This window comes from Crotalus tigris, unplaced genomic scaffold (genome assembly GCF_016545835.1).
Source record: "Crotalus tigris isolate CLP2741 ecotype Arizona unplaced genomic scaffold, ASM1654583v1 scf7180000018371.15429387391:27106975, whole genome shotgun sequence".
Lineage (NCBI taxonomy): Eukaryota > Metazoa > Chordata > Lepidosauria > Squamata > Viperidae > Crotalus > Crotalus tigris.
The window spans coordinates 6,110,862-6,137,162 of NW_024096970.1; the positions used below are offsets into that span (position 1 = coordinate 6,110,862).

The following is a 26,301-nucleotide window of genomic DNA, read 5'->3' on the forward strand; positions in this document are numbered from 1 at the left end:
GTTGGAAGGCAAGGGACTGATCATCATGAAGAAGATCTGTGTGATTGCTAAGAATATACACTGGCTTGATGACACATAATCAATCAATAGAATCAATAAAACCTTTATGTTAAGAAAAGCCCAAATTTCAGATATAATACAAGCTTGAATATAGAGTTCTACTCCAAAAAATTGTTTCCATGTTGAATTAAATTCTTTGCCAAATTTATTTTTGAAATAAAAAGTTGCTTTGGCTGATTGCTAAGTAGTGATTACTTTCTAATAAGAAGTACAAGAGTATTCTTGTAACACTTATTACATGCAAAGCTTATCCAATATACTTTGAGATTTAATAATATTTTATAGAAAAATAGCAGGATGTAAGGAAAATTCAACTTTTAAAATTGGTTTCATTCTGTTATAAATAATTCTTCAAAATTACCGAGCTTTACAATATTGCCACTAAGCATGGGAAAGTTATTCAAGGTGATGACATTTTTAAAGCAACTGTGTCCCACCCTTTTAAGGATATTGGATAGGAAGCAAAGAAAAGCAGGTCATGGTGGGCCAGAGATCTCTTGGAATCAATAGCAACAATCTCATAGGGTGAGATTCTTGGCAAAGGCCTAATGATGCCAAATAGTGGCTGATTGGATGAGGTTTAGTGGCTTGATGGTCTTTAATTAACTCTGGGGTTGCTCACAAAAGTTGGTTCTTTCATTCACTCAGCAAACCAACAGCCTCAACAGGTATTTGAACCTAGTTAATCCTAACTGATCACATAGCATTTGGATGAGGAACCATATGAGGATTCTTGTTGCTGGCTAGACTGAATTAAAAGAAAGAAGCCAAGAAGGGACTTTGCCAAGAAAAGTGTACATGTAAAGACTATGAGTCACACTTGACTCAAGGATGTCTTTACCTTGTATTAACCAACAGAACTAAAAACAAAATTTATAGAAATAGTATGAAGCAATTAAAATGGGAAAGTTCCACAAAAACATATACAGCAAAACAATAAAAACTAATAGCCAATTAAATGTAGTTGAAACAGCAGGTCCTAGAAAAAGAACAACCAGATATTAAGCCTTGTGAAAGTTTTATCAGAAGGGAGATGAAAAAAAAATCTTCTACTTACACCTTTACAAGATGGTTCCTGGGTCACTAATTGTATTTCATTCTCTTTTTCCCAGTGGTGGGATTCAAATATGTGAACAACCGGTTCTCTGTGTGGATGCCACTTCTGGAAGTCCATTTTGGGCCTGGGCAACAAAAAATTAGCTACCAGTTCTGCCAAAGTGGTGCAAACCAGCTGAATCCCACCACTGCTTTTTCCTTTGGAAAACATTCAGTGCACTACAAAGTGAACAGTGATCTGTAGGTATGTCCTCCAGATCAGTCTTGTCCACAGGGCCATGAGTAAGAGTAGTGCTTCCTCCTCTTGGCACATCAGTGAGACAGCACAAAAAGTGAAGTTCAAGAAACAGTAAAAGCTTTGCTATAAGTTACATAAAGCAATTATTTCATCAGTAATTGCAATTCTCTGAATTCATGGAACATAGGGAATCAAAAGAAGTGGAACCAGGGGTATTAGTGAGCTATGCTGATCCACTCGACTCATATGGCAGTTTGGAAGACATGGTGCTCAGGATCACTCAGACACTACTGTTCTGTCACACCCAGGACTGGCGTTTTTTGCCAGCTGCTTCCAGTCAGCATTGCCAACTAATCAGTTACATCAAAACCAAACTAAGGAGAGATCAGGCCAAGGAATCCAAAACCAACCTAGGAACAGATCAAGCCAAGGAATCCTGTAGTCACATCTCTGAAGACCCACTACAGTGGCCACAAGATAGGTGGCCCACAACTCTGGCAACCTCTTTTCTGCTTCTTAGTGATTCCTTTTCTGTTCTGAGTGCAGCAGCTCTGGACTTAGTTAGATAGCTGCAAATAGCTCCTTTTCCATATCTATTTGCTGTCAGCTAATTGCCATCCAGTTTTTTAATTCTGCCACCACATTTAAAATTGAATGTAAGACAATGATGGCAGGTTCCTGCCGAAGCATGTAATTACGACTGTCTTTGGGCTATGCCATCCAGCTGCCAGCTCCACAAACTAAAACTAAGTTATCTGTAAAAGACCTGACAATAATGTGCATGCCTAACCTCGCAAGAAAAGTGTTCATACAACCTACTAAACTAGGCTGAAATAAGTAGTCTGTGATTCAGAATGTCGAGGAACCAGCTATTGTCTGCATATTGCCTAAATCAAAACAATTTCTTAAGCCATGGTATAATCTGGAGCACAATCCCCCTAGAGATTCTTATATTCCCCCATCCCACCTGCCTTCAAATGAGCACTAAAAATGTGCTTTCACCCAGCGCTAGATTAGGGGATGTGGCAGGCTCTTTTAGGCTGGGAGGGATGGGAGAAAGTATTTATCTGACACCTTAGAGCAGGGGTGTCAGACTCGCAACGTCAGTGACGTGTCATGATGTATTGCAACTTTTTTGCCATTGCTGGCAATGGGATGGGTGCGGTTTTGCTATGATGCATCCGGCCCACGAGCTAAGTTTGACACCCTTGCCTTAGAATTATTACATTTTTTCTTGCATAATATTGTTCTCTTCTTGCTTTTAACATTGTAAATTGGCCAGAATACCTTGACTTGGGAGGCCTAAAAGTGGGATGGATGGATGGATGGATGGATGGATGGATGGATGGATGGATGGATGGATGGATATGAGAGAGGGGGGAGCGGGAGAGAGAGAGAGAGATTTGTTTGGATATCTTGGCTTGGGTTAAATGTCTTCAGGATGCTTGGAGAAGAGACAATCTTGCTAAACTGTAGTCTGGCAAGAATTGGAGTGCCTTCTCTTTGTACTATCAGTAACAACTGGGCAGGAGTGTTGTTTTTTTTTCCCTGCTTGTCAAAATCTGATTAATGTGTTCTGAGTTGTGCTGTGTTTATCACAGATTGCATGCATTGAAAGAGCATCTCAGTATCAATTAGACAAACCAAATTATTTAGACATATGGTGCCTCTTTATCCAGAGGGTAGCAAATACCAAGCTAGAGCCCCCTACTAAAAAACAAGTCTATCACATCTGATAAAATATTTGGACCATCAGCTCCATCTCTTCTTCCATTATAACCAATAGCAAAAGAGGCACACGGTTGCCATGGGAAAGCTCACATTCCTTAGGGGGATGAAGCTATATAAGTAAAGCCAGCAGTCTTCTTTGTGCATAATGTTGTTCTGATCTGCATTGAAAAAAAGAAAACCTACTGCAGTTTGAAGACGGGAAGACTTGGAAAAAGAAACAGGAACTATTTTTGTCCTTCTATGTCTACTGTCACCGCTCCAAGTTCTTTTTTCAGAGTATATATTTCCAGAAATATGAAAACTAAGGCGAGGGGTGGTGGTAGAAACAGATTGGGAAAAGTAGTATTTTTCTTTCTTTCAAATGTGTCTCTCTGTGTCTTCCTCCCTCCCCCTCCCATTCTGATTTCAGGCACAGCTACAACATATAGTACTGGAAAAGCTAGCAAGGATTTATTAGTTAGGTTGGATGTTGGTTCTTGACATTTATAGATTAAAAAAACTGTCCTTCGTGAGAGTCTTTCCATCTCTTATTTTAATATTAACTTTCCATCTCAGATTTTCAGATTTTAAAAAGATAAAACAGGATTTACTTATATGGGCTCAGTATTAAAAGAAGAGAGCTGCCCTCTTGTGGACTGTATTAGTAGATTTCACTGCAGTACCAGTTTTTGAGCTGCACATTTTTCCTTTTTGGTAATTCCACTATTCTGTAGCACATTCAGTCTGCAATGCCTTCTGGAGCTTACACCCATCTCTATGGAGCTTATATCTGGGCATTTTGCAAAGCAAATGATTTCTTTCCTAAGAAGCGAATTCGAGAGTCAATTTGATAATGTCGAAAATTGCCTCACCTTGACATGCATGCACACCTTTTGCTTGAGCATTTTATTTTAAACCTTTATATCCTGCTTGTTCTCTGCAGTTCTAGGAAGCTCACTCCCATCAATCAAATTTTAATAAATTGCTGAAAAGGCTTAGTAGAGCCAAACCAGCCTCCTATGAGCATGGGTGGAACCACAGATAGGCAGCAGCTCTGAAGGGGTGACATAGTCCTGTTTAGTTGTATCTCTGTTATGCATTGTGGCATCTCTTTTTCACCCCAATAAAACCATGATTACATCATCTGCAATATAGACTCCATGCACATTAAAGAGGTATAAACAGATACAAATCCTATCACATGAGAGTTATCCAGAGTTATCCAGAGATAATTGCATGAGAAAACAGAAAGTTGTTTGCATAGAAAAGACTGTAAAACATTCACCTTTCAAATAATTAATTTTGCAGAACACGATCTTTACAAGGTTTATGAACTGTAAAGAGACCTAGAATTATCCTTGTTCTTAAGGATCAGAAGCACTTTTAAGACAAGCCATTCTACACACACTTTTCTTGTCAGGAGCTTAACTTCAGGAATTGTTTATTTAGGGACAATTAGGATAGAGGTGAATCTTTGCCCCTGCAGTGTCAATGTTATGCATTAAATTTCACAGCTGTATTCCTTGAAGTCCTAATTGTTTACATTTATTGTTTCAAACACAAAACAATACTTTCATAGGTAGGGTAATACTTAGCAGAAATATTGCAACTACCTGGTTCTGGGCTATGCTCTGCTGGTCTCTTGCCTAATATGTCCACATAGAAGATAAATTATAACATTAACATTGTATTTATATTTGTTAGAACTTATATTGGAATTTCATATTGCCAATCTGCTTCATTGTACATTAACCATTTTCACACACATATAAGTAAACAGAAGAGTCTCACATAAAAGCACTCCATATCCATAAAAATATGTTCTATCGCAACAAACAGCTCTTTCAGTTTCCTGACTATCCAATAGCAGATGATTAAAGTTCTAGTAGAAGAGAATATTTATAACTCAGGGTTGAATTGTGGGGTTACTGGTGCTCTCTAAGATTGGTTGTTTTCTTGCAGATGTTTCATTACCCCAAATAAGTAACTTCTTCAGATGCTAGATATTATTCAGATCCCACAGTAATGTTATCAAACTACTCCACTTTAATGCCTTTAGGTCAGTTGGACATCTCTTAGTAGACTACCCAAATAACCTACAGCTTGATTCTAATCGTTTAACAAATTACCTCCTCATAGCTACATGTATATATGCACATAACACAATTCCAATTTGTGATTTCAACATTGCAAAGAGAAAATGTTCCCAATATTTCCTGGTTCAGATCTCTTCAATAGTAGTCTGTAGTCTAAAGAAGATGTACCCTTTATTCAGAGTAAATTCAACCTGATCTTAATGACACTTTGTGAGAAGGTCCACTAGAACTGAGCATCCCAAGCTGATATTTAGATTTCAAGATACAATCTCATTGACACAAATGACAGAAGTGCACCTGAGCACGTTGTAAAGCACCTCCCAATGTTTGCCATCTTTGATGCCTTGCTTTTACCTATTGGATATCAATCAATATTTTATATTGGGTGACACACGTGGACTCATCTCAAATAATGTCTGAGTAGCACTTACAATAGGGCTAGGTTGGATCTAGTGTTTTTATACTGCCCATCTGGTCAAACTGGAAATTGTGGCTACTTAAAAACTCTGGAATGGAGAACAGAAAGACTGATTTCTGAGAATGATGGCCCTAATACTTTCTTTGCAATCTCTGGGGCATTTTCCCTCAGAGCCTTAACAAGCCTTAGGTTCTGATTGGAATCAAGGGAGGATGGTTGGAGTGTGAAGTTTATTGTGCATCTTTCCAATAACCACATACTTATTCCAACTTAGAAGCATTAAATTTGGATAGAATCTAAAATGAAAGGAACAATCTTGCTAATGTTGCTATGGTTACCTATCAGCTTCTACAGCCAAAGCACACAAAAACTTTGGAGATTCATTTCACCTCTTGTCCTTGTCCACCCTGGCTTCTCAAATCTGCCAACGCTGGGGTTGAAAATATGGCTCCTCTTAGAAGACACATGCAAGAACCAGTCAGTCATCATAATTCCAACCAGATTCAACCAGACAAATACAATTGGTATAAATTTATATTCAATTGTTTTAGTAATCACTGTTTAGATTCTAATTTTCCATTCGGGAGTAAATTACTGAAACATATCGTGGTTTCCACTTTTAAGCAGTATTGAAGATTCTGATCATTTAGATCTATTTGTATCTGGTTTCTATTTGGCAGATGGAATCAGCTTTAATCACTCTGAAAAATTATTAATGCTGTAGAATAAATCATGCCACTCTGCTACGTTTCCTACTCTTCTCAGGCACTTTCAATATAATCAGCTACAATGTCCTTCTGAACAATTACCTGGTTGAATTTGGAAGGCACAGTATTAAGAGTACAGTACTAGCACTTACCAATAGCAATTAAACTTATATACCACTTCATAATGCTTTACAGCACTCTCTAAGCGGTTTACAAAGTCAGCATATTGCCCCCAACAATCTGGGTCCTTCATTTTACTGATCTTGGAAGGATGGAAGATTGAGTCAATCTTGAGCCAGTCAGGATCAAACTCCTGACGGTGGGCAGAGTCAGACTGCTGTACTGCATTATAACCACGGTGCCACAGATTATATATAGGAAACCATTTTAACTGGAGAAAAGTGGCAAGAAACCTCAATCGAACAAAAAGCCTGTAATGTAATCATCATTTAATTCTGGGAGCCCTAGCCAGTTTATGTTTTGACTGAGTAATCCTACTCAAATATTACTAACAGAGCATAGATAGTTGTCTATATAAAGCACTTCACACCAAAAAAAATCAAGTTTCAAGTTTCTTAAACTCTCCAGTCTGATATTGTCATTATTTTAAATAGGAATCAGCAACTTCTTTCAGAGAGGTTGCTCTGTCTTGGAGCCCTTGGAGAGATACTGCAGCCATGGGTGATGACACCAAGGAACACATTGCATCCCTTAAGCTCCTCTTTGTAAGCCAAAAAGATTTCAACATATTGTCCAACTTATCTCCAGCCTAATTGCGTCATCCCTGCCCTAGAGCAGAGCTCCCCAATCTTTCCAGTTTGGCAGCCTGGAAGGAAAGGGAGGAGCAGTGAAATGTGCACAAGCATGGCACGGGCAAATGGGCATGTGCATAGCGGCAGCAATAGTACATCTGCATGCGCAAGCAGGCCGTGTGTGCCCAGTGGCACGCTAGTGCCCATGCGCATGCACAAATTGCCCACTGGCACTGGCACAAACAGGCCGCTGGTGCCTGCGTGCATGTGCAAACAGGCCACTAGTACTCACGTGATGCTGGTGGCAGTGCTAGTGCACCCACACATGCGAAAACAGGGCTGCTAGCACCTGCATGGTGGTGCTACCACGAGTGGGGGGCTCTCCAGCTATTCCCGCAGCCCAGTGGCTAAGAGGCCACAGCCCAGTACGGGGCCATAAACCATAGGTTGGGGACCCCTGCCCTAGAGCATCCCTACATGTCAATGAGTGAAAAGTCAAGCTAGTTGAGAGACAACTGAGATCTACCTTGATCAGAAAAATCAAAAGATATCTTATTTTCTCATTCATCAAAATCAGAGACACAGGGAGGTGTAGAAATACAATACACAAAGATCCATTAAACAAGAATATCCACGATAGGGCTTCCCAGTGGAAGAAACTGTGAAGAGGAAGTGCATCTGCAGATTAGTTGCATTCTTGTATGCAATTTTCCTAACATAAATTGCCTCCCTAAAGCAGCCATTAACCTTGTAGGAGCCCCATTCGTCATTATTATCCAAGAACCAATATTTCTTTGGCCTTTTGTTTTGAGCAGAAACTTAAGGAAAGAGAACCGGTATGGTAAGGAATGAAAAACCAACCAGCATTAATTTCCAGTTTCACAAATGAAGCAGATGACTTAAATATACAGGATTAGCTCAGATAGCCAGTTCAGTTGAATATATGCAGAACAATTATGAAATGCTATATAAAAGTACAAGCCCTGAAATTATGCCCGGTGTAAATTGTATGAAAATATGGATACTGGAACTACAGTACAAATTTATTCTGCTACTGCAACTTAAATATAAAAGAGAGGACTGCCTATGAAACCAAATGTTACATGCCTGCAAATTATATCCAACAATTTACAACTTCCATGATTTCAGCAGGCATTAAAAGTTCCAAGCATAGCTTGGCAGCAGCCATAAAATCTAAAAACTTGCTTTTGAAATATAAGGGAAGGAGATTCTTGCGAAGCTGAATTCTGTGATCAGTATCATACCAGTGCTTTATGTCTGCACATATAGAAACCATCCTGTACTAATTCCCTAAGTTCAGGCTTTGATATAAGATTTAGAAAATTATAAAAGGATGGACACAGAGCAGAAAGATTAGATCACTTTTGCTCCTCTTTGACTGTCTCCAGCTTCACTGCAGCTGTCTTAGGCAGATAAGCTTTGTCAAAATGCAACAGGCGATAAACTCAAAAAGAGAACTTGGAGAGCAATGTGTGAACACTAACTCATCTTGAAATATTTTAATTTTCAGAGGGAACTGCTTCATGCATTTTCAGATTGATCCAAATTGAGCACTGACAAGGTTATCCATCTGTATTCAACCGAGTCTGCCTTCAGATCAAAACCTTACAATCCTGGGTCTCCCATGCAGTGGTTCCTCTTTAAACTCTGCTATTCAATATACTTTGAAATATAAAATATTGGGATGAGAGGTAGGGCTTCGGACATTGGCAGAATGTTGAAAAGTCCATGCAGCAGGTTGCATCTTATTCCCTGAATTTCTGTAAATGAGGACTACAGTAGTGCAGAAATCAATGTTGGTGGCAATATATGGAAGTCAGATGAACAAGAAGCTGTGAACCGAAGGACAAGTGCAAGTATCCCACTGGCGAACCCTCTTCCAGGTTCCTCTACATCTTGGATTCCCCACAGCCTGCCAGTACAGTAACTGGTTCCTGTAAAACAAAACAAGGCATGCCATGAAGTGGTATTTCCATTTCTCCAAGCATAGAAAGATAAAGGGGGCATGAGTACCAGGGAGCAACTGCCAACAAGAGCAGAAATTACTAGGCTTGATATGACTTGATATAAAGCAACTTTGTTGCTTTATATGCAACAGTGTACATCAATGTTTCTCAACCTTGGCAACTTTTAGATGGGTAGACTTCAACTGTGCTGGCTGGGGAATTCTGGGAGTTGGTCCACCCGTCTTAAAGTTGCCAGGGTTGAGAAACATTTGTGTACATGACTGCCCTTTCTTGAGTTAAGGATTCTGAATCAGATCCTTTATATGCCTAGCAACACAGAAACTTTTGAGATCCAATGGCAGAAATATGTGATGAAGAAATGTTGGATGCAAAACTGATTTTTCTTTGACCCTACTTTATCAAGGAAGTATGTGCAGGCTGGCTTTCAATCTGTTGCAAATCTGAATAGAGATGATCGCAGGTTATTCCTAGACAAGCATTTCTTTTCTTCCTTCTTTCCCCAGCTACATGCACTGTTGCAAACTTGCATTCCATAACTGCCATATCTTCCTGCAAATCCTAAGGAACAGTTAATCCTTGCAAGCACGAGGCACTGGCTTTTCTAACAGTTTCCAACACATGCTTTTTGTAAATGTCAGTAGTGCTTAATCAAGCCTGAACCTTCCAGTAGTTTTTCATTTAAAAAAAACCACTCTAAATTTTACTCCATCTTTTTAAAGGCTGCCTTTTTAAGTACCAGTTGAACACCCAAAGATGGATAGTGTACAAATTGATTGCAGCTTTTAGAATCTATTTCTTAAGCCCATATGTACTGAATAAATTGATAAGGCACAAAATGGACTTAGAGTCAATTTGTCCAAGACACTAAAAAATGTGAAGCATCTGTGTGGTGCTACTACACTGATGGGGTATTATTTATTTCTGTAAACCATGGGCTTCTCCAAAATGTTTTTTGGCTCCAGTCCTATTCCCATTCATCACCTAAGTTTGCTATTAAAAAGGAAGAGGAAGTCTCACAGCCATTCTATCCTTTCACAGAATTCTTTGAATAGATGAATGATCTTCAGACTGTGTTCTCCTCTTGCCCTCCATTCTAAAGACTTTTCTCAACTGTTCTATCTTTTCAAATGATCATGGCATACAGATCTCCATGTCACCATATCCCCCAGTAGTTTTGATCAATGTCTCAAAGTCTATTTCAGGAAGAAACAAGGAGGAAAGGAATATTGACAGATGGTTCCAGTTGCACCAAGTAAGACCTCACGCGACATTCCAGACATGGCTCAGCTGATTCAACAAAATACTGCAGCCATATTCGCATGTGAGTTAAATTATTTGACAGCCTGAAGCCATGAAGCCACCTTCATAAATGAGAAACCATATTCTTGGAGACTGGTGGTTCAACAATATAACACTTTCTTTCTTGTTTGTTTCTTTCTTTCTTTTTAGGGAACAAAAGAAGAGGAACAGTATCCAAACAGAAAAAAAAATAATGATCTCGGAATGTTTGTTTGCCTCATAGAAAAAGGACAATAAAAACTTATGGGAATAATTGAGGCGTGCATAATCTGTGCTTCTATGTCTGCATCTGAGTGACTGTATGTGTGGTCCTTAGACTCTCCAAAAACTGTCCTCAAGTTCACTGACTATTTACATATGCGTCCAGTCTAAATGTAATGAAATCACATTTATTTATTTATTTTGTCCTGACTTATCTGGAACATGGTGCCCAATAGAGTAATTAGAGGCCTATGACCTTCAATCTGAAAAAAATAGCACATTCCTGGTATAAAGACTTTGAATTCAAGGAAGAAAGGAAGAGTGAGGAGAAAGAGGATATTCCAATCTTCCTCAATCATTTTACATTCGAGATATTGGTGATCTTCAATTCCTAGAATTCACAACCTGCACAGCTGTTACTGATAATTCTGGGACTTGAAGTTCACACACATCTGGAAGACACCTAGACTAGGAGATATTGGTCCACAGTCTTCAGAGATTCTAGTTGCAAACAAAAGTACAAAGAACATAATCTCAGCTTAACAAAAGTACTCTTTATGATAATTAAGAGGCAAGATTCACTCATGCTTGAAGACATCCCCAGATGGAACAAATGAAATACGATAATCATGCATTTATGGAAGTTTGAGACTTTCTCTTAACAGCTTGAACTTCTCCATTTTCAGTTTCACCTTATCTCATACGTTTATTTCTGGTTTTCTGGGCAGAACAAAATTATATCAGGCTTTAACTTTCTTTTGCAGTTTTACTATATTTTATAGCTTCAGTTGACAGTTATAATACTTGCTGCTACTGTGCTCTATCAAAATAATTTTGCAGCTGTATGCTGAAAACAGTGGAGGGCATCCAGAAAATGCTTAATCTTCTTAATACCATAAATAAATTATACTTGATGGGCTTTAAAAAGTAGTTTTGCACTAAACATTACATCTATTACTTCTAATAAACATATTTTATATATAAAGCAAAATTTATTTCAAGTCCTGAAACAAGGCAGTTTGAGTTCATTAGCAGTGAAAGTCAAGAGGGAATTAGGCAGTTAATTGCTGTACATTATGGACTACTATAGATGAGAACTTAGCAATAGTGTGCTCCAGGAGACAAGGGGTCCACTGTACTGCTAGTAATTTATGTCATTAAGGGATGAAGTCTTAAAGTGAGATGTCGCATGGCTGCAATCCTGACTGTCCCAATTGTTAACTGAGAAGTGCAGTTTGCTAAATAAGTACTGGTCTTGGTCTCTCTCAGCTTGAGCCTCAGTAAGATAAGGGGCTGCCTCCAACTTCCCCCACTCACCTATTTCCCTTCTGACAGCCTCATCCATGGTCACCCTCATCACCCTAAACTCTGCCATTCCAGTTGACCTTTGCTGTCTTCTGGCTCCCTTGCTGTCTTCTTGTGGCAAGCCCAATTCACAAGAACATATTATTAATAGCTGCTTTATTAGGTATCAATGGGGGGGGAGATTAAAAAAAATAAAAATGGTGGCCACAATGAAAGCCCCATTTGTTTTTTACATATGTAAAGCACGTCTAAAAGGAGTGAAGCTTGGACTGCATGGTTCTTCCTCAACAAATGTTGACCTCTGGGACAGATGCCCTGGCAGCTGCTGCTGCAGCAACACCTAATGACATAACTTGTTCATCACATCTACAGAGTCCTCTCACATCAACACAGATACATTGCTTCATTGGTATCAAGACCAATGTAGGTTAAACAGGTTTTGCTTTTGCATTTATGAACAAGCCTATATTGTAGCATGGGTAGACTAAACAAATTTAACACCTTTTCTGTGGTAGCATCTTCAAAGCTCCAGCACAGAGCCATAGGATATGTGCAACAACAATCTCTCTAACAGTTACCCAAAATTTTTCAGTCTCAGTCTTATAGTATTTTTTTCTTGCAGTGACATGAACTTAAGACGATCCAGTACACATTTCCCCACTAAGCAAAAGACGTAATTGATTCTCACTTCTTGGCTCCGCTCCCATCCCCAGAGCAGTGTAGACTCTTCTGATCTAGGGCTGGATGTTGACATTCCACACACACTGTGTGTCCTTCACTGAGATACTTCATCCAATGAGTGTAGGAACTGTTCCCATTCAGGCAGCCTTTTGTGATGGCCATGAGCTGGAACTCAACACAATACCTGTCGTAGAAAAGATCAAAGAAGGGACAATGTGGAAGCCAGAATGCCTCTTCATCTCACCCAGCCAACCTTGCCTGGGCTCAGGAGTTAAGCAAGATTAGGATGTTAACCCATGGAGGAGATAAAACCAGGGAATTGTAGGGTTGAAGAGTAGACTGGGACCTGGAAAAAAATATCCATAAAGAAGATATTGGCAGAGCAGATTTGTAGGGTTGTCAAGAAAACGGCATGACATGTTCATGTGGTCACCAGAAAACCAGGACATATCTAGCTTTATGCTATTCCAGTTACTGATGAACGTAACAGGAGAAATTCCCTACTGCTTCCTAGTAGTAGCTGGTTGCCCTTGTGAGAAAAAAATGAAAGACTAAAGTAGTCTTGAATTTGATCCCCATGACTGTTGTTCTTTTCCTCAGTAAATCTCATTGTATTCAATAGAAATTCAGCACAAGAAAAGTGTATAATGGGTTGCAATCTTTGACCTAATTCACACAACTAGTAAAGTTGCTTCTAAATGTTAAAGAAAAATGTTTGAAGAAAACTATGCACATAAAAAATATAGACTACAGAATTTTTGCATACTTTCCCCAACATTTTTTCTTCTGTGTGCATGTGCCATGTAATCCTTCTCATTCACTCTTATCCTGCAAAGATAAAATCTAAGGACCACTTTACTTACAGCTTCCTGTATCAATGTCATTTATTTTAGGGATTTTTACTGGTGGATCCTATATTTAAAGTCTTCTGTCCAGTTGCCAGGGATCTACAACTATTTTCACCTTTTTCAGTAACATACCTATATAGTAAGCAGGGTTAGGTCAATTTTAATTTAATTTTATTTTTTCATTACAATCCTATAATTCCTTTGTCTCAGGGTGGAGTCAGAACAACTGAATGGAGCTGAACATTTACTGAGACCTACATAGAGTTTGTAGCAGATATTTACTTTTTGCACCCTGACAGAGAAACATCTGCTGCTGCCTAGGATTGAACTCTCAACCTTCTGAGCGGAAGGCGAACATCTTCATCTCTAGGTCACTGCACTGCTCTTTCATTTAAATTTTAATAATGACTGAAAATTATGCCATACTGGTCATTAAGCAGTTTACCATATGAACGTGCACAATTTTATGACTTTTTTTGCGGTAGTTGTTAAGTGAACACAGCAGTCATTAAGCAAATCCATTGTCCTCCATGAATGGTTTTTACCAGAAACAAAAAGTAAACTGGTTTCTGGCAAAAAGATCATAAATCATGATTACAGGATGCTGCAAACAGCCATAAATGAGGGCCAGTTGCCAAGCAATCAGATTGTGATTACAGGACGGGGGAGGGACAGTAGTTGTTGGAACTTCAACATGCACTTAAGGGACATGCACTTAAGACTATAAAGTCTCTCAGTATTGAGATTGTTAACTACAGTACTATCATTCACCATGCAGTTCAATGAGACTAAAAGAGGCCAAACAATAGGACTTTCAGTGCTGAAATATAGAACTTACCCAATTCTTTGTCTCCCGCTGAGCACAGCACGCTTTCTCCTTGCCTTCCCATAGCCTCCAGTGGTTATTAATGCTGGGACTGATTACATGAAGGGGAGGAATAAAAACCACAACAACCACAGTCAGTGAAAACTGCACTCTAAAACTCACTTACATCAGTAGAATAACCAAGACTGGGATGCTCATGGAGTTTAATGCCTTGTTTTTGTTTGCAAGTGGGAAACCAAACATAAATTTTCTCCCACAGTTCCTGGTCACAAATAATTATTCATCAACTATAGAATCGGGAAATCTTCTTCCCTTTTCTTTCTTTTTGGAACAGGCCTACTTATTATCATTCTAGAAGGAAGGAAGTTATTTTAATAATCCACCATAGTTTGGTAGCAATACAATCCATTTGAATTGATCACCAGCCCATAAATTTTATTTCGGTCTCAATCGTGTTTTGTTTTTTTAAGGAAAAAATAGTTCACCTTAACTAATTAAACTTTTTAACACAGACCTGGAAAAAAACATTTTTTATTGTTTCTCATATAGCCGTACCTATTTGAACCAGCTAAGAAACAGCACTGCTTTCACTTATACAAATTCTTCAGTAAGGGACCCATTTGCTCTTCTTCCTGAGCTAGAGTATCATGTCATGAATTCTGCTGATATAGAGGTACAACTGCCTAACCCAGGGGTAGGCAACCTTGGCTCTTTTATGACTCATGGACTTCAACTCCCAGAATTCCTGAGCCAGTGATGAATTCTGGGAGTTGAAATCCACGAGTCATAAAAGAGCCAAGATTGCCTACCCCTGGCCTAACCATTTTCTGACTGGTTTCCTAGGGCAGACGTGTCAAACACAAGGCCCGAGGGCCGGATGCGGCCCGCAAAGTGGTTTCATGTGGCCCGCGAAGCCATCCTGGAAACAGTGAGGGAACAGTCCCCACTGTCTTCAACCTGGCCCAGGCCAGCCAGGAGCCAATGTACAATTTTGTGGTGGCCATCTATGCTGAAACATATTCAGTCTTAGCTCCACAAGGCTGTCTGGAAACGACTTGTGTTGCAGGTGCTCGAGGGCCAGGCTGGGCATTTAACCTCTGCTGCCCAGGGCTCTGGGCAGCCCACGCCACCATCCAGCCCCCCCGCATGGCCAGAGAGGAACAGTGAGGTTCCTCCAGTGGACTATGCCTTGGCACTTGCTCTGGTCCCACCCCCTTCTGCCAGAGACCCTCAGATCTGTCCCACTCTTGCCCAGGCCCCCATAGGCATCCTTGATGTGAATGATGTAGAGCTGGCCACACCCACCCAGTAGGCCGCACTCACCCTGGCCACACCCACCTGGCCCCGAAGGCAACCGCAATGTTGATGCGGCCCTCAATGAAATTGAGTTTTACACCCCTGTTCTAGGGAATCTCAGTATTCATTGATACTTTAGAAGCCAATTCAAGATTTCATAGCTGCCATGATACAAGTATTCCCATATGCCTGAGATGAGGAACTTGTGCTCCTCCACTTGTTGTGGAACTATAATTCCCAACAGCCTTGAGCTGCAAAGACGAAGGTGTGATGTAACCATTAATATCTGAAGAGGCATTCTGTCCTGAGCTTATGCCATTGGCTCAACATATCTTGCAGAAAATACTCTCAATGTTGATTTTGGACCAAAGTACAGATCTATATCATTATCATAAATCATTATCTGGAGAAATCAGACAGGCAATATACCTACTCCCACCACAATAATTGTGGAGCTGTTAAACTGGTTTATCCCTTAGAGTTTAATGGATCTCAATGAACACCATAAAAATTGACCAACTCTAAAGTCCAGCCTGTTCCTTGGTTCATCAAAGAACTGGAAGTGATAAATTAAATAGGATGAAGTTCAGATGCAGATGGAAACGATGCTTCATTATGATTACAACCAAATAGGCATAAGGGTACAATACCATTCCTACTTTGGCTAATTAATTCATGTCAATATAACATGAATTTCTCAGCATGCCTTCTAAAACGCTAGAACAGATCATAAAAATATGTATGAATTGGAATGTTCCATTAATCTACTCCAAACCCCAGTTTACACCAGAATGCAATGAATCATCTCCAGCAGGTAATCATTTAACCTCCTTGAAAACGCCCAATGGGGAGAAACCAGGGCTGCTCTAGATAAATCATTCCACTACTTAACAGCTCTTACCATTAATAAATTATTTCTGATAGCCAGTATCTCCTTTCTTTTAAATCTTTTTCCTTGTCCTTGTCCTATTCTTGGTTTCAGCAGAGGTCTGCTCACTCTTGCGTGAATAACCTTTAAGATATTTAGAGCAGAGCAGCAACTTTACTATCACCAGTGACTCTTGATTGGATTCTGCCTGAATTGTTCCTAAGCTTGGTAGGAAAGGATCCATCTACCTGGAGGTTCTTTCTATCTGGTCATAGGGGCCCTGCACGATAATTATGATATTTAGCCCAGAGGTAGCATCTGATTCTTGCAGGACTAATCCCAAAGGCAGTTGCCCTTTGCTGGAAACTAAAGGATAAAGTGAGAACAAAATTATATTTAATATTGCTTTTTTATGCTCCTGGGAAAGTCTTGCAATAACATCATGGAAGATAAGTTCCAATTAAAGTAATTATAGAGTGGGGGCTATAACACTGTCCATGTCACGTAAGAACCCAAAAGCTGCCTATGCCCGCTTGCTTATTCCTTCCCAGAGCTGGGCCATGTAATATCCAGCTGTTATTTGAAATAGTCTCTGTCCTTAGCGGAATCAGACCCATCTCTCAAACTGACATTTAGTATTATGCAATATAAAAATAATGGCCATAATAAATACTCCAAAAAAGATTGCCCCTGTCGTTGCCCTCTTAAATATACTTAAGTGAGGATTTGGACTGCCTTCCCTCACTTACGGATGGAGTCCTTGCACAATGTTCCTTGCTGAGTCCAATACTCCAAACAGCCGGCCTTTTCTTCAAGAGGAGGACAGGCTTCTCCACCATTTCTGGGCTTCTGGATCACGTGTCTCCTTCGGAGGCGGTAGGTCGCCTTGCAGCGTTCAGCACATCCACTCCACTCACTCCAGTCAGAGACCAGGCAGGAGGTGTCTGCAGAAAGAATAAGAAGCTACTTCTAAAAAGCTGTGATCCATCCTGGGCGGTATCAGGTGAACATCCCAGAAGGAGAATTCAGATCTGAGCATGTATGGTTTATAGGCTGTCCTCGAGTTATAACCATTGATGGCACTGAAAAAAGTAATTTACAATCGGTCCTTGCACTTATGACCATCGCAGCATCCCCACAGTCACATGATCAAATTTGGACACCTGGCAACTGGTGTATATTTACGATTTTTGCAGTGTCTCAGGACTTGTGATTGACATTTGCAACCTTCCCAGCCGGCTTCTGACAAGCAAAGTCAATAGGGGAAGCCAGATTTGCTTAACAAATGCATGATTCACTTAATGACTGCAGTTTGTTTAACCACAATGACAAAAAAAGGTTATAAAACTGGGTGCTTTAACAACCACCTTGCGTTGCAACAGTAATTCTGGTCACAACTATGGCCATAGATCAGTGGTTCTCAACCTGTGGGTCGGGACCCCATTTGGGGTCGAACGACCATTTCACGGGGGTCGCCAAACAACGCAGTCCGCCATTTTTTTCCCCTTTTCCTTAGCTGTGCTACTCCCTTTTATTCTTTTTTTTTATTGAAAATTTTTATTTTTTAACATACAAACATTATAAAAATACAATAAAATTTTAAAGTAAAATAAATTCATAAGCAACCATTGTCTATACTACCTTTACCCCCCCTTACCCTCCCTCCCACCCCCAACCCCCCTCCCTTCACTTCCCAGAGCAGAATACAGGGTTAATAATAACAAAATTTATAATAATAAAAAAAAGAAAAAAAAGAAAAGAAAAAAGAAAAGAAAAGAAAAAAAATGTCATAATTAACCTTTAACTCCATAACCTATAAAACAATTCTCTATAATATTTAATATTCATTCATAAAATAAATGAAACTTTTTAATTCCATACTTTTTCTGAATATAATCTATCCATCTTCTCCATACAATGATATATCTTTCTTGTGTATGATCCTTTAAATAAGCAGAATTTTTTGCCATTTCTGCAAAACTAGATACTTTAAATATCCATTCTTCTAAAGTAGGCAAAGAATCTTTCTTCCAGTATAAACCTACTAATAACCTTGCTGCGGTTAATAAATTCAACATCAAAGTAGTTTCTTTTTCATTTAAGTCAACGAAAATACCAAGTAAAAATAATTGAGGAGTAAACTTTATCTTTCTTCTAAAAATCTTTTGAATGTTCCACCAAATCATAATCCAAAAAGCCTTTACTTTTTTACAATTCCACCAAATATGAAAGTATGTCGCATCATTATTGCCACATCTCCAACATTTGGGCTGTATACTGGAGTACATACAAGATAATTTTTTAGGATCTAAATGCCATCTATAAAACATTTTATAAAAATTTTCTCTCAAATTTTGAGCTTGTGTAAATTTAACATTTCTTGTCCAAATTGTCTCCCATAAATCCAATGAGATCGGTTCCTGTATATTCTGAGCCCATTTAATCATACAATCTTTAACCAATTCTGTTTCCGAGTCTAACTCTAATAAGACATTGTATATTCTTTTTATATGAGCCGGACTTTGATTTTTAATCTGAATAACCAATTGTCGATCTTCTGATGTTATTCCCTCTTTCTTATCTACAGTCCATCTGTCCACTATTTGTAAATATTGAAACCATGACTGTAGAATATTTTCCTGCCTTAATACATCTAGGGATTTCAAATGCCAGTTCGAACCAGAGCAAATTAACAATTCTTTATACGAGATTTTATCAAAATTTATCCCCTTGGAATCTCCCATCTGAACTGAATTTGACGATGTTTTAGCTCATCAGACAAAAAAGTAAAATCTTTTCTGGCTCTTAAAATTTTTGGAGGTATTTCTTTTAAAATTATCACATCTTGATCAGCAATTTGAAACTTTTGTTTGTAAAAAGCCTGTATAATTTCATTACGAATAGATCTTCTGGAAAAATAAATAACCACATCTCTTGGTAAATTTCTCTGTCTGGCAACCTGTGAGTTGACTCTAAAAAATTTTTCTATCTCATTCTCAATTATTTCAGACCTCCAGCCAATATTAGGAGCAATATCTTTCACAATAAGCATCTTTAAGTCCTCCTGAGAATTCTCTCTCAGGCCCCTGATACGCAATGCATATTCCATCTCTCTATATTGTGAAATGATTTGTTCATCCTGTGTAATTTCTATCTTGTTCTCTACCTCCTGCATCCTATATTCCATTCTTGCTGCATTTTCAGTAATCTCTTCCATCTTGTCATCAATCCTCTCTATATGCAGGGCAAGGCCCTGAAAAGCAAAAAGTATATGGTCCCTTGCTTGTTCTTTTTCTCCAATAATTCTTCTGTATTAGCCCTCTCTGCAATTATAAGATCTTTTACTTCCTCCTTAATATCCAGGGCATGCTGTTTTAAAGCTTCTTGTAAATCATTAAGAGAAATTGCAGGAGGAGGAGGAGAAGGTGGAGGTGATTTTGGTTTCTGAGAAGCAGGCTGAGGCATTGGAGAAGAAATAGGAACTTTAGGGGCGGGAGGCAGGCGTTTTGAAGCCATTTTCTTAAGTTCCAAGAAGAAAGATTCTTATTGGAAAAAAAAGAAAAAAGGAAAAAAAATCACAGTTCTTTTAAATATTCTTTAAAAAAAAAAAAGAAAAAAGAAGAAAGAATAAAAGCCAAATTCTTACTTCTATATTTAAAGAGTTAGTCTATATCCAGGTTTTACTTTGTAACGCAAATCAGGCAAGAAAGACTGATTTTACTTTTCACTTTCCCTTTCTTCTAAAGGGAAAGTGAGCAAAAGAAGAAGAAGAGGAAACTTGCTGAAGTTAAAGGCACCATCAAACTTGAGCACAGTCTCTCCTGGTCTGCTCTGTCTGCTTTCAAATACTCACAAGCAGCTGAAAAAAGTAGATGTGGAAGCGGCAGCTTGCTTCATCCCAAAGCTTCGGGATGAAGGCTCCCTGGAACGCGGAGATTGCTCAGGCTCCGAGGGAGCTCTACCCTCTGATCCCCAAAATAACAGGGATCCAGGGGAGCTCTTACCTCTACCTGAGAGCTCTCCTCCTCCCTTTTTCCCAGGGAGGAGATTCAAGCCGCAGGACAGCTGATTGTCAAAGTCCCGCGGCTTTTACACGGACCAGGAACGGGCGGCTTTGTAAAACCCCGCCATCATCGACGCTGGAACCACCGGAAGTCGCTACTCCCTTTTATTCTATTGGCTTTTGAAAGCCAATAGAATAGACTCTCTTGAATAGAGTCTAATTGTCCAGGCTGTCTCTGCCCTGCTGAGCCCGCCAAAAGTCCCATTCTGCAAACGGTGCTGCACCAGTTGAGTAGTCCTCGACTTACGACCGGTTGAGTAGTCCTCGACTTATGACCGGTTGGGGGTCGCGGCATTAAAAAGGTTGAGAACCACTGCCATAGATGAAGGACTGCCTATTATTTAGATAGTATTTTAGAACAAAGGCTTAGTTTACATATTGAGGCTGATAGACTTAACTGCAAACAAAACCTCCAGATGTTAAAAAGACTTTCTAAATGTCTCTGTTATGCTGGTTTTCTAACTAAAGAATTCATTTACAGGGGGAATATTCATAAATGTGATTTCCCAGCTGCAAGATGAAGCACTATAATCCATGTTCACCTACCTATTTATTACATTTCTATCCCATCTTTTCTGAGTTCAAAGCAATGCATCACAAGGTTTCCTCCAATTTTATCCCCAAAACAATCATGTGAATAGGTGAAGCTGAAACAGAATAATGGGCCCAATGCTATCTAGCAAGCTGCATGGTTTTTTATTCTGTATTTTCAACTTTAACGTTCAAAAATTGATTAGCTTCTCGAAACCCTCCAAGACACAAAGTGGTTTTAGTTAGTGCATGGCACAAATCCAGTCACTGAGATTTGTAAATCAGGGTTTGTTTGTTTGTTTGTTTGTTTGTTTGTTTTAAAAAACTGTCCCACCTTTCATGCAGGAGCTCAAGGCTTCACACATAGCCCTTTCTCCTATCTTCCCCACAAGAGCAATTTTTGTGAGGCTGACAGAATTGTTCTTGTTCTTAGTAAGTATCTCCCTTAGCTGCAGGGTCACCCTGTTTTGTGCTCACCTAATTCAGCAAAGCGTATCAGTACGTGATGCCAACAGGGTTTTGTTTTTCAGCTAGCTTGTTTCAGAGCCTGATACTGATTATAGCAGAGAGGGAGTGACTGGACCAAAGTCGTCAGCTGGCTTCTGTGGTTGGGGATAAATCAGAATTTCAATCTCCTTGCTCCTTCACTGACATTTTATACTCCATTTCATTAGTTCTGATAACGCAGCCAACTGTGACTGTCAATAAAACTTGCAGTACATAAACCATGGCTGTGCTTGCATGTACTGTATACCAGTTCAGTGTTTTATAAAGGAAGTATCTTCTGAGTTTTCCTGCTGAACCCAAAGTAAATCATTTGGCAGTACTAGTTGAGAAGTCTATAAGTTGCAGACCTAAGTAGAGACAATTGTGAAAACTGGGCTAAATCACTTTGATCTTTAGCAAAGCAAGATGACATGGAATTTAAATGAGTTCGCTTAGAGAATTCCAGAGAGAGAGAAATCAAATATAAAGATCATAAGTACTTTGCAAACAAACATTCCACTGACCTTTACAAGAAACACAGAGGTCATTGATATTCGCCACTATTGCAAATCACTGATCTTATTCTACTCCAAAGATTGTGCTATACCAACAGAACACCAGAAGATGGCAGTATTAGAGGATACAATACAGTACATACTTAAATCAACCTTTGATTGGTTATCAAAAAATAGACTTTCAATGGTTGTAATAACCAGTTTGGGGAGGAAGAACCATAGAAATTAATTCATTTATAGGTCTGTTGGTACAGAAATCATTTATATCACAAAATGAACTTGTGATGAAGGAGACTACAGTTACAGTAGGTGAATTACACAGCCAGATTGAGCATAGCCTGAGGCTTCTTTGTTTTTATACCTTAAACCAAGATTCCAGCCCTCATGGCCTTCCCAACTGTAGTACTATCCACATAAAGCAGGCCTATGACTTCCAGAATTCCAAGTAGATCTAGAATAGAAATAGGAATAGGAATAGGAATAGAAATAGAAATAATAGGAATAGGAATAGGAATAGGAATAGGAATAGGAATAAGAATAAGAATAAGAATAAGAATAAGAATAAGAATAAGAATAAGAATAAGAATAAGAATAGAATAGAATAGAATAGAATAGAATAGAATAGAATAGAATAGAATAGAATAGAATAGAATAGAATAGAATAGAATCTGGAAGGGACCGTGGAGGTCTTCTAGTCCCTGCTCAAGCAGGAGAACCTATACCATGTCAGACAAGTGAATAATCTCTTCTTAAAAATCTACAGTGATGGAGTACCCATAATTTCTGGAGGCAAGCTGTTCCACTGGTTAATTGTCCTCACTGTCAGGAAGTTTCTCCTTAATTCCAGTTGCTTCTCTCTTTGATCAGTTTCCAACCATTGTTTCTCATCCTTCCCTCTGGTGCTCTGGTGAATAACGTGACCCCTTCTTCCTTGTGGCAACCCCTCAAATACTAGAATACTGCTATCATGTCTCCTGTATTTCTTCTTTTCTTTAGACTAGCCAAACCCAAGTCCCGCAGGCCTTTGATCATCTTAGTTGTCCTTCTCTGAATTTTTTCCAAATTTTCAACATCTTTTTTGTGATATGATGACCAAAATTGGCTGCAGTATTCCAGGTGTGGTCTTACTAGGGTTTTATAAAGCGGTTCTAATACTTCGCATGATCTTGATTCTATGCCTCTGTTTATACAACCCAGGATTGTATTAGCTTTTTTGGCAGCTGCTGCACACTGCTGGCTCATAGTCAAGTGATCATTTTCAAGGCACCAGATTGGAAGGCTGTCCTAAAGAGCAGCTTCAATAATTATTTTCAGGCTAAGCATTTCCCTCTGGCTGGGGATAGTGGGAGTTGCAAAACTTTTCTGGAGGGCACCAGAAAATGAGACAGATGCTTTGAAACTAGAGACAATGTCAATGGAAAAAATAAAATACTGTAAAGAGTAAAAGAAGGCAAAAGAAAATATATACAGATAGTATTTGACTTATGATCACAATTTAGCCCAAATTTTTCACTGCTAAGCAAGACAGTTATTGAGTTTTGTCCCATTTTATGACCTTTCTTGCCACAATTGCTGTCAAGCCAAGATTGCTCTAAAGCAGTGGTTCTCAACCTTTTTAATGCCGCGACCCCCCAACCGGTCGTAAGTTGAGGACTACTCAACCGGTGGTAAGTCGAGGACTACGCAACTGGTGCAGCACCGTTTGCAGAATGGGACTTTTGGTGGGCTCAGCAGGGCAGAGACAGCCTGGACAATTCCTATCGGCTTTTGAAAGCCAATAGAATTAGACTCTATTCAAGAGAGTCTATTCTCTTGGCTTTCAAAAGCCAATAGAATAAAAGGGAGTAGCACAGCTAAGGAAAAGGGGGGGAAAATGGCGGACTGCGTTGTTTGGCGACCCCTGTGAAATGGTCGTTCGACCCCAAATGGGATCCCGACCCACAGGTTGAGAATCACTGCTCTAAAGCTAAATGTATTCTAATATGACCTTCAAATGTGAAGAACTGTGGTGTAAAATTTCAGTAAAAGCTTGAATGTCTCTGTACTGCCTTAGAATAAATGTCAGCTCCTGGCAACTGCCTAGATTAGCCCCTGAAGCTTTTTGGCAATGTACAAGTAGTCCTTGACTTACAACCATTTGTTCAGTGACCGTTCAAAGTTACAATGCTATTGAAAAAAGTGACTTACAACTGGTCCTCCTTGGAAGGCACAACTGAAAATCCCCCATTTTTAACCAAGGGACCAAAAGATGACAAAAAAAAAAAAAACACAGACTCTCTAAGCATAAGCTGTTGCCTACTCCAGTCGCCCCCAATCTTACCCAGCCTCCTCCACTTGTATGGCGACTGTGAGGTTCCAACATTGCCCCCTCCCCCCCCAAAAAAAATCACTTTCTGGGAGTCGTCGGAACAGCGGGCTGGGAAAACTCGCAGAGCTGCCAGGCCACTCGCCACGGCGCTGGAGTGGAGCCTACAAGGCACAGCAGCTGCTATCCGAGCGCGGGAGAGGAGAAGAAGCCGTGGAGACAAAACAGCTCCTAAGCAGAGCGCGGGGAAAGCAGGCGGGCGCCAGCCCTTCTCCCTCCAGGCCCGCTCACCTGGCCGGGTCCCTGCCCACCCAATCCGGGCCGCGCGGAGACCCACCTGGGCAGAAGTGCCGGTAGTCGCTACAGCAGTCCAGGGTGGAAAGGCAAGCCTGGTCGCAGTAGCAGAGCCCGTAGGATCTGTCGGGTCGCCAACCGGTGCTCGCGCACTCCAGGCTCCTGCCCGCGCAGCAGCGTCCCAGCTCAGCACAGCCGCCCTCCGCTCCCGCCGCGGCCAGCAGGGCGGAGAAGAGCAGCGCGCCCGCCAGGCTCCGAGGGCCGCAGGTAACCGGCATGGTTGGTTTGGGAAGGGAAGCAAGGGAGAAGAAACCGGGCGCGAAGTGCCGTACAGCGCCGAGCCCCACCGCCCTGCTTGGCCAGCAACCCGCCTTAAGTCAGAGGTGACGTAAGAGAGGGCGCCCCGGCCCCGCCAAGCAGGAGCGCCCCTGGGCGATTTCTTTCAAATTGTGAATCCGCGGGAGGAATGGTCGTCAGTGAAAGCAGATTTTCCACGCGTTTCGGGCAATCAATCAGAAAGCAGCCCCGAAGAAATAGGTCCAGTTTGGATGGCGCCCGGAGATGCTCCTCCAAGCCACTCCGCGAGTTCCACACCTAGTTGAGGATCCGACTGGGCCGCCCGCAAGGAAAAAGTCAGGAAGTTGATCTTTGGAGTTCGAGCTCCTTTACCCTGCGATTACTGCCGACTAGCCCTCCCCGAGATAGCGGGCGGCATCTCCGCCTATTCTAACCTTCGTCTTTTTCTACCGGATTCAGTTCCAGGCGCGCTTAAAGGAATCGAGTCGGTCGACGCCTTCCAGTCAGCTGGCCTGGCTGGAGTGGAAGGAAGCTGTTACTTCAAAGTAAGGCATGTTTACCAAGGGAGGCAGCGAACTTTGCGGGGATTTTCTTTTGACTTGGGACACAGCCAGATGAGCCACATTAAAGGGCTGCCTTCTAATTCGAGAGGTTGGCCGAGAAGTGAGCTCCTGTATAATTGCAGGCACTGCTTGCTGAGCCCTATGCTCAGTAAGGAGGCTGATGAGTAAGTACCCTCTTACAGTGCTCATCCTGGAGAAATTAAGGAATGCAACCGAAGTTTTTGCCAGCCTTCACTTCCCTTCCAACTGGGAGAGGCTCCAACTGTTCTGGATGTGTGAAGAGGAGGCACTGGGTGACTGGGGGCAGGTGTGCTGAAGGTTATGGCATATTGGACTGTTTCTCTGAAGAGTGCTAACCCTGTGTTTCAAGCTAGCCTGCAGAGACGTTCATGTGTGGAGTGGTGTGGGTGGGTGTGAAACAAGTAAAAAAAAAAAAAAGTCAGCTACAATTGCATGATGAAAACTCTTGACTCTTTTTTATGAGTGTCTCTGCAAGTAAAAAAAGATGGTTCCCTGAACCTTTGATTGTTAGCTTGACTATTTACACACACACACACACAGAGAGAGAGAGAGAGAGAGAGAGAGAGAATGAGAGAGAGAGAGAGAGAGAGAGACTGATTGACTGGCTACAGGAATGGAGGAGGCACATGGTGAAGGAGGTGTTACATGCGCCTCCCTAGGAGCATTCAGAACTGTCCACATTGCTGCATTCTGTGTCAGTTGTAGCTTCTGAATATTCTTCAAGGGTAGCCCCATGTAGAGCGCATTGCAGTAATCCAAATGATAAGTGACCAGGGAACAAGGGACCGAGAGCTCATAAAATCATATGCAGAAGGAGCTTGCATTAAGAGTGATCAATACTTTGCATTAAGTGGGCAGAACTCTGCTTAATCCTGAT

The 26,301-nt window shown here is 40.5% G+C and overlaps 1 protein-coding gene across 1 annotated transcript; it reads right to left on the reverse strand.

Annotated features, from left to right (window-relative positions):
* Window positions 1-4,480: 4,480 nt before the first annotated feature.
* LOC120311578 (somatomedin-B and thrombospondin type-1 domain-containing protein-like) lies at window positions 4,481-25,809 on the reverse strand. Its single transcript, XM_039351236.1, has 5 exons — window positions 24,587-25,809; window positions 17,099-17,293; window positions 14,198-14,276; window positions 12,519-12,695; window positions 4,481-8,992 (listed from the first exon to the last, which is right to left on the reverse strand). The coding sequence occupies exons 1-5, from the start codon at window positions 24,819-24,821 to the stop codon at window positions 8,875-8,877; spliced, it is 804 nt and encodes a 267-aa protein (XP_039207170.1). The 5' UTR covers window positions 24,822-25,809; the 3' UTR covers window positions 4,481-8,874.
* Window positions 25,810-26,301: the final 492 nt, after the last annotated feature.

Bases quoted from the DNA above. Each gene is read 5' to 3' on its own strand.
- LOC120311578 (XM_039351236.1), bottom strand. From the start codon at position 24,821: ATGCCGGTTACCTGCGGCCCTCGGAGCCTGGCGGGCGCGCTGCTCTTC. The intron at 17,294-24,586 runs GTGGGTCTCCGC...TTCTTTCTGCAG, and splicing joins CTACCGGCACTTCTGCCCAG to ACACCTCCTGCCTGGTCTCT. The intron at 14,277-17,098 runs GTAAGTGAGGGA...TCATGTAATCAG, and splicing joins ATTGTGCAAGGACTCCATCC to TCCCAGCATTAATAACCACT.